At 39.9% G+C, this 9,255-nt stretch overlaps 1 protein-coding gene across 1 annotated transcript; it reads right to left on the reverse strand.

The window, feature by feature from the left end:
* Positions 1–1,378: 1,378 nt before the first annotated feature.
* On the reverse strand, positions 1,379–2,359 carry LOC145481910 (uncharacterized). Its single transcript, XM_081460478.1, has one exon. The coding sequence runs from the start codon at positions 2,297–2,299 to the stop codon at positions 1,379–1,381; it is 921 nt and encodes a 306-aa protein (XP_081316604.1). The 5' UTR covers positions 2,300–2,359.
* Positions 2,360–9,255: the final 6,896 nt, after the last annotated feature.

Below are 9,255 nucleotides of genomic sequence, written 5' to 3' on the forward strand. Positions count from 1 at the left end.
ATCGTTCTGTACTATGGAGGATTATGAGAAGCTACAGCATTCCTGAGAAGATTGTGACGATGGTGAAGGTGATGTACAGTGGGAGTGAATGCGCTGTAATTGATAGGCCAGGTGTGTACGATTGGTTCGAGATCAAAACCGGTGTTAAACAGGGTTGTTGTATGTCTGGGTTTCTTTTCCTGCTTGTTGTGGACTGGGTTATGAGAAAGACCACCAAACATGGGAACACAGGCATCAGATGGAAGTTCAACAACTCCCTAGAAGATCTTGACTTTGCTGACGACCTAGCCCTGATCTCTAGCAGTAGAAGTCATATCCAAACTAAAGTCAGCAACCTGGGACGTTATGCAAAAATGACGGGCCTCAAGATAAACACAGCAAAGACCATGATGATGTGCTGCAACAACACCGCAGGCAGAAAGGTCCAGGTCGATGGAAAAGAACTGGAAACGGTGTCGAAATTTGTTTATCTAGGAGGAACAGTGACCCAGGAAGGGGGCTCAGATGAAGACATCAAAAGCAGACTTGGAAAAGCCAGAGCAGCATTCAGCAAGCTTAGAAACATATGGAAGAGTAGTCAACTGAAATTGAAAACTTAGCTGAAGATCTTTAAGTCCAACGTTGTAGCTAGTCTGTTATATGATTGTGAAACATGGCGTATGACTGAAAGAGATGCGACCAAGCTAGACGTATTTCTACATAAAAGTCTGAGAAGGCTTATGAAGATCTATTGGCCTATGAAAATATCAAATGAGGAGATTCGAAAGCGGGCCAACATCAGTACCATAAGAGAGCAAATCTTCCGGCGGCGCTGGAAGTTCATCGGCCACGTTCTCAGAATCGATCCAAATAAACATCCCAAGACAGCATTAACATGGGTCCAAGAGGGAACAAGAGGTCGTGGCAGACCGAAAGAGACTTCGCGGAGAACCGCAGAAAAAGAGAGAACAGCATTGGGTTTTGGCTCATGGAGCGAGGCAACAGTGGCTGCTCGTGACCATGTGACATGGCGAAGGAGAATGTCTGGCCCTATACCCACTTAGGGTTACGGTCAAAATCATTGGAATGTTCTGTTTTGTCTTGTTCGTAGTTTGTTAATGTACTCTACTGATATACCATGTTGCAAATAATGCTTGTATTTTGAAATAACGCATATGCTGTAAGAAAATAAATATCTAAAAAGGGTGCAAGTATTTTTATTCTCAGCAATCTGGGTGTTGTATTTTAAGTGCCTAAAAAAAACTGATCGACACCCTTTCGGGACTGAACTACTTTTATCATACCAAACTCGTTGATGTGAGTTCAATATTAACACTAAAGTTGACTGTTGAAAAAAAGAAGGATATTTACACTTTTATATAATGGTTATGTATAAGCGTCACTTCAGTCTCATATGTTCGTCATAATGTTGGATGACACATGCCTCGCTGCTAAATTCCTTCAGACAAATCCAACAGGTCAGGCTTTCAACTTGGCTTGAATTTTCTTCAGTCAAAGAGGGCAGCATACAAGATTTCTTGCCACCGAGAGCTGCAGTTGGCTCCTGAAGGTCTCTTCTTGATTTAGAACAATGATCATGTTGCTTCTGTTTTAAGGAGCTGGCTCTTGCATGTCTCTCTTCATGTCGCCTGCAGTTTGACGACCCACTAAACGTCTTTTCACAATGCTTGCGTGTATACGGCTTCTCTCTTGTGTGAGTTCGTTCATGTTCCTTGCAAGTCGATGACCGGCTAAAGCACTTTTTACAATGCTTGCATGCATATGGCTTCTCTCCGGTGTGAGTTCGTTCGTGTTGCTTGCAACTTGATGACTCGCTAAAGCACTCTTTACAATGCTTGCATGTATACGGCTTCTCTCCTGTGTGGGTTCGTTCATGTTTCTTGCAACTTGATGAGTAGCTGAAGGACTTATTACAATGCTTGCATGTATATGGCTTCTCTCCTGTGTGAGTTCGTTCATGTTCCTTGCAAGTTGATGACTGGCTAAAGCACTTTTTACAATGCTTGCATGTATACGGCTTCTCTCCTGTGTGAGTTCGTTCATGTTCCCTGCAATTCGATAAGCTGCTAAAGCACAAATTACAATAACTGCATGTATACGGCTTTTCTCCTGTGTGAATCCGTTCATGTTGCTTGCAGTTGGAAGATCGGCTAAAGCACTTTTTACAATGCTTACATGCATACAGCTTCTCTCCTGTGTGAGTTCGTTCATGTCCCTTGCAATTCGATAAGTTGCCAAAGCTCTTTTCACAATATGTGCATGTGTATGACTTCATTCCTGTGTGATTTTTATGCTCCATGCAATCTGTTAACTGGTATAAGACCTGGCCACAATGCTTGCGTTGTTTTATCTGCCAAAAAAAGAAAAAGTTAATTTCCTGTTGAAACCTTGGTAGATGGGTCTTAATGATGTTTGTGGACAAATAGTTCCCATGTTCAGATTGTGTTGAAACTTGCCATGCAGAAATGTAGAGATCTGTAAAAAAAAAGAAAGAGGGGGGGGGGGGGGGTTGGGGTACAGCGCTCACTTTCGAGATAAGGTGTGTTGAAGATCATGTGTTTTAGAAGCTTTCATTATTTTAAGACGATCTTGTTTACAACTGTCAGTAATAGAGTCACACCTCTCCATATTGGCTACCTTGGGGACAGAGGAAAATGGCTGTTGTAGAGAGGTGCTCATTATGGGGAGGTCGGAGTGTAATGTGTAGTTCCAGAAAATATCCATGACTCCCCCACGGAAGGGATTTTTTCCCAAGATACCCCTCCCAACCCCTCTGGAAATTCCAATTAAACTTGATACATTTCTTTAAATGTTTTGGTCTTACAGACCCCTCTCCCCCCCCCCCCCCCCCACGCCAGGAAATTCCAATCCCTTCTGTGGGTGGAGTATGGATATTTTCTGGTACTGCACTATATGACACCAGGTTTTTTCCTCGGGTTGAACATTTTTATGTCTACAAAATACCTAGCGTAACATGTAACTATGTAACACAATTAAAATATATCAATAAAACAGAAACCAAACAGAAACGTAGACAAACAACACGCGGTATGGATCAAGTTTCGTGAACTTTTCCAATAAAAAATGAGGTTTTGTATACACCTTTCGTCAGTTTTTGATTAACTGGCCGTTGACAAGAGGTTATTTTGGCAGTTGGGACACGCTTCAGTGGCTGCTGCCATGGTGGAGAGGTGGCCTTCGTAGAGAAGTTGATAGAGGAGTGAACATATAGACCCTCTGTCGGGACCAAAAAAAGTGACCATTGTGGAGAGGTGGCCGTCAGTGGAGGTTTGACTGTAATAATTAGCAACATTTAGATCAGGGCAACATACCGGTACTCAATTCATCACAACCAATTCTATTAGGTAATACCTTACAGCTGATGGTGTTCCTTGGGGTAGAAAAGGCTTTGAAAAAGAATAAATAGTAGTCTTGCCATTCATATTCAAGGAAAAATGTGTTCGCAAGGGAGCAGAAAATGCAAAATATTTGTAACTTCTCACTAAAGATAAGTCCGATAAGATATACGCAAGAAACATAAACATATAGCTTTCTTGAAGCAAAACTACAGCGCCTCTGAAGAAAAATGTTGGAGGAAAAATATGATGTCCATGATAAGAATCTACATACTGTACTTGAAAACAGTTTTAATCAAACAGCTCGGCCTCGTGTCACAATATAGAATGTAGAAGGAAGCAACATTTTCATGGAAAATTTCACATTCTGTCCCTCGAAAGCAAATGCTTGGAGACTTAAAAACATATCTTGCAATAGAAATGAGCCTAAACAATGCCTAAACACATGACAAATTACAGAGCTGTCAAACTCGGCGAGGCAACATGCAGTTAACAGCGGAAACTGTGCAGACCTATGACCTCTAACGATTCAACTCTACTTAGAATTCCTTTATATAACACAACATGAAGTGCCCTTTATAAACACGAGTGAAGCAACGAAAAGGTCAAGAGACCGAACAGAGAATGGCAAATGTACAAATGTCACGATGGAGAAGACTCGTGTGGTTATCGACTGGTATCGATTTTCAATAACAATCGATAGATAAATTGATATCAATTGGTTGCAGATTGACAGAATCAGCACATAAATATCACATCTTTGTACGCAGTAATTGTAAACACATTTCATTTTATTGCTTTGAACGTTAAAAGAAGAACAATACTATCTTCTTTCTCTGCAATGCCCCATTCACAGGTATCCGTTTTCCTTTGACAACTCAAAAGTTTGTTCTCGTTCTTGCCTCCAGTCTACACTTATCCCATGAAAACGTTAACCAAAAACAGAAACGATTGAAGTTGGAAAGCGTTATCCAAAGTGGAAAACTATTTAATACGTGCGGACATGGGCCAATACTACAGACTTCAAAAAATGGACAGTGGTTGCATTGTGCCTTCATGATCACAGAAAAATTCTGGTAACAGAAGTTGTACTTTGGCAAGTGATGAAATTGCCATCAACAGCAGCATGAGTTGTCGCAAAATAATGAATAAAGCAGCAATACCCAGCCTGATTATAACAAACCTGATCTTAAACACTTCACCAACGGCAAAGATGATAGCCTTTAACGATGCTCCTTGTATTCTGTAAAGCCTCTTCCCGCTCTTCTTACGTAGACATAATGACATGGAAAGGTAATGACAGGCAAGTGGGGAATTCGAGTACACGTGCTACAGGATATATTCTTTGTGTTGAGAAGACTGGGTCGGAATTGTTTCACCAATTTTGTCCCCAGGGCTTCCTGAAATTGGCGGATGATCAGACAGGTAGTTAAGAGTGAATGCCTATAAAAATGGACCTAAATCGCCTATCAATGGCACAGGTCGAAAAATTGATTTCGCTTGTATTTTGTCCATAGATAGGTCCTAGTAAGAATAGAAACGGACCATAGTTAGTTTCTGCTAATACAGCTTTCTTTGGTAGAAATACGCCAAAAACGATTTCGACCCGACTGGGCTCAAAATCTACTTCCGGTTTTGCTGAATTTTCCGAATATTTGATTGCTTCGCGCTCCGCACAACAACTACTTGAGAATCTTTCAATGGATTTTATATCCAGTTCAGGTCTTGGTAGTATGACTGAGCGAAAAATAAAATAAATCAAAGTTAGTTTTGAGCCCGAAAAGAGGTAAAACTGAAACGCAAAATTTTACAGTATGTCGCAAGAGAATTATTGCTTAAAAACATCGCCATATTTTTCTATGGGCTATAACTTTAAATACCATAAAAACACTTTCTACGGGTTAAATATACACCCACCTGTTAGGATATCAAAAAATATCTCTGGGCAAATGGTTTCAAGTCGCCCGCCTTGGCCTGTGTTTCTCATAGATTTTGCCCAAAATCCGCCGTTGGAATGTAAGCAATTGCGTGACGCGGATAGCCACTCTCGAGTAAAATATTCGTTTCCAGCAATCCGATGAAAGCAATTTTTGAAACGTTGTGTGGATAAAATAATGGAAAATGTTTTTTTTGTTGTTTTTTGTTTTTGTTTTTTTTGTTTAACTTAGTATAAATATATATGTTTTTTCATTTGCATTGCGACATCCACGACATCCATGATAAAGAACGTTACTACAGTACTCCGGGAAATGATTTTAACACTTGTTTATTTTATTGATTTCACTGATAACTTACAACACAGTAGCAGTTTCAGAGATACACTTAACCAATCCTCTATGATTTATGGCAACTGAATCATTGACTGACAAATAAAGTCAAGTGGAAATACCATAATTTCTATAGACTACTAACTGCGTGACGGCATCTCAGCTCTTCTAGCTGTGTAGAAAATTTGTACCTACACAATATGCTCAAACTCAGCTAGAAAACCCGGAATTTCTTGAATTGAATTAGCCGAGGAAGAAATTGCGTTTAAGTTTCAATCATACTGGGAAAAAAATCCATCTTTTCTACTTTGGTTGTTTGATCAATTAACTGAAATTTGCAGATCAAAACACTGGTAGACAAATAAACATTACAGTGGTCGATCTAGGACTAGGTTTACAATAAAGGAGTTCCCGAATTCATCAATTTTAGAGTATTCGGATTAGTAGGGGTTTACAGTGAAAGGACATTTGGATTCTTAATCGTTTATACACGACGATAACTCCGGGAACATTCATGATGGAATGGTTAACAAGCAGTTTGTTGCCTCGACAACGAGAAACAAAATGCCTCCGAAAATAAGGCTAGGGGTAGGTTGAGACAGTCTGAAGTTTTCTTTCAACTCGCTGACCACGGTACTGTTGTCCATCATGCCAGGTTCCTCCAGGTATTTACTTAGGGTTTAGGGTCGAAAACCGTCGAGGTTTTCGATCGTGCCATCGTCGTCATCTGCGCAGTAAAGTATAAATTGGACACGGTTTCTGAGGAGTATGGCATTACCCATTATAAAAGTGATTACCTACACCTGAAACAGCACGAGGTAATCACCCAGCGACCGCCATCAAATGGCCATCAATGCGCCTACGACTCGACTACGACTGGATCATGTAATCCGCCACTTTCGTTCCACCGCAAACTCAAAAGATCACAGGCGGAAAAATATCTGGATTCGAGAGAAAATCGTTCACACGACAAAACTCTCCGGATTCAAAAGTTTTCGGATTCAAAGTTCCCACTTTAAATTCCGGATTCAAAATCTCCGGAGAGACGACCAAACCGGGGGGTTTTTATTTCGGTTTCGTCCACTTTTGTGTAAATGGCAAAATCAATCCGGCACTAAAACATTCTGGATTCATCACGAATCCGGAACAATTTCCTCTAGTGTAAACCTGCAATCCTGGCCATAAGTTCTTGGGACACCTCCCATTTTTGCGCGCTGAAACCCACGATTTCAACTACGTCCTTAACGTTTTAGAACAAAAGATGAATGGAAGCAAGTACAATTGACCCCCCCTCTCCCCTAGCAATGTTGCATGAAAATGAAGCTATTCTGAAGACTAGATTGGATGTGGGAAAAAAGGAAAAAGGGACAATAGAAAGTGGTTAGACAGTTGTGTTGGAACCAAACGCGATTGCTGAAAAATCGCTATTATTGGAATAAGACGTGAATATCTATCTTATCGTCTCTTTAGTTCGAGAATACTGTTCTAGGAGGCGAACAACTCTTGAAACGAGGCTATTCTGAGGCTATTGTCAAGGATTTTTTTTCTTCAAGATTTTTATCAACATTGACAGGGGGAGAGGGTAGGCGGGCTTGCGCGGTTTTGGTCTTAAGAGAGGCTGCCTGTGAAGTCATCTGCCGTAACTGTCCCAACACTTTTGACCAGGATTGTAGTCTTAAATGAACAGCGAACATCCATCTTGTTTTGTTCGCGGAAGTCGGTCACAGAGGAGCGAATTTCAATGAAATATATATATAATTTGATTAAGCAATTAGCCAAAAATAGGTTGGCCGCCAAAACAGTTTAGGGTTTAGCCCAACTTTAACCTTAAGTTTTAAGACTGAAGAAAAAAAGGAAAAAGCACTGAGCATTTCAGTTGTTTGAAACAGAAACATTCGCGCACAATGAACTATGTATAGTACGTGGGTAACCAGGAAAGCAATCCGTCCAGCACAGTAATTGTTCAAATTAACAGCTTACCGAGACACTCGCACTGTCGATGCCTCTTATTTATAACTTTTAGGATTTGTTTACTTTACTTTTTCCGACTTTTTAGCAGGAGAAAAAGCACTAAATGTGCTGGCACAAATAAAAAGGTTTAACCGAAAATCGATCCGTCGAAATCAACAAATGCAAATTTAATCACTGTAGCGTTCCTTCAGATCACGTAAGGCTACAAACCAACAATATCAACTTTTCATTACGCTTAACAAATGAACTTAGAACGATTTTCTTTCTAGAACTCGTTCTTGTAATTAAAATGATCAGAGAAAGAACGACAGCCTAAAACGACATAGCAGTAACACCCGAACTCCGAGTAAATTGCTTTTAATTGGCGTTTTTAATTAACGAAATTTCCAAAGCGATGACTTTCAAAATATAAAAGTTAAAAGTGGTCCATTATGTTTTTCTTTTTTCACCCAAATGTTCTAAGATAGCCATCTGCGGTTTGTTGGAAACGAATTATGTATTCAGGGTGACCGCCAGAGTCACGCAATTGTTTACATTCTCACGGCGGTTCAGGGAAAAATTCATGAGAAGCACAGGCCAAGGCGGGCGACTTAAAACCGTTTGCCCAGAGATATTTTTTGATTTTCAAACAGGTGGGTGTACAGTTAACCCGTATAAAGTGTTTTTATGGCATTTAAAGTTATAGCCCATAGAAAAATATGGCGATATTTTAGTGCTATAATTCGTTTGAAACACATCGTAATATTTTCCGTTCGTGTTCGATCTCGTTTCAGGCTGAAACGAAGCATCGATTTATTTTATTTTTCGCTCAGTCATACCATGAAGACCTGAGCTGAATGTAAAGACCATTGAAAGATTCTCAAGTAGCTGTTCTGCGGAGCGCGAAGCAAACAAATATTCGGAAAATTCAGCAAAACCGGAAGTAGATTTTGAGCCTAATCGGAAAAAAATCGTTTTTCGCAAATTTCTCCCCAAAAAAGCTGCATTAGCAGAAACTAACTATGGTCCGTTTGTTTACTAGCTAGGGCCAATCTATGGGCAAAAAATGAGCAAAATCGATTTTTCGACTTGTGCCGTTGTTTGGTCCATAATTATGGGCACTGGCTCTTAAGTGTGTGTGATGTCTGTTTCAAGGTCCTGTGCCAATCAATGGCAATCGATGAACGGATTTTGTGTGGTTATCGATTGACTGATACCAATCGATACCAATTACGATAACTAATTTTATCGATTGATATTGATTGATCGATTGGTTTTACGATCATCAGTTTCCATCAATTGGATACTCCAGGAACTAATTAACAACAAAGTCAACACGCTAAATGTTAAATAACAATGAGAAAAGCAACATTAATTACCTCTCTACTTCAATGCCACAACTCGACCAAATAATTTGCGCTTAAACAGTGAATGTGACACTCATAAACATCTATGTAAACACTGGATGCGTTTGTTGATGTAGCTGTAAATTTAAACATTTGATTAGTTTATTCAACAATCCTCGCCAAATACGATCGTTCTGCGTTGATTTTTCTTAAGTGCTAGTTTTAGCCAACAACAGAAAATCATACAGTACGTCTACACAGGGACCGGAGAACTACGCCATTCTCTATCAACATAAAAACAGACACTTTTTGTCGCCATTCCGTGAGACAAAAATA

The sequence above is a fragment of the Orbicella franksi genome, chromosome 1 (genome assembly GCF_964199315.1).
Source record: "Orbicella franksi chromosome 1, jaOrbFran1.1, whole genome shotgun sequence".
Classification (NCBI taxonomy): Eukaryota; Metazoa; Cnidaria; class Anthozoa; order Scleractinia; family Merulinidae; genus Orbicella; species Orbicella franksi.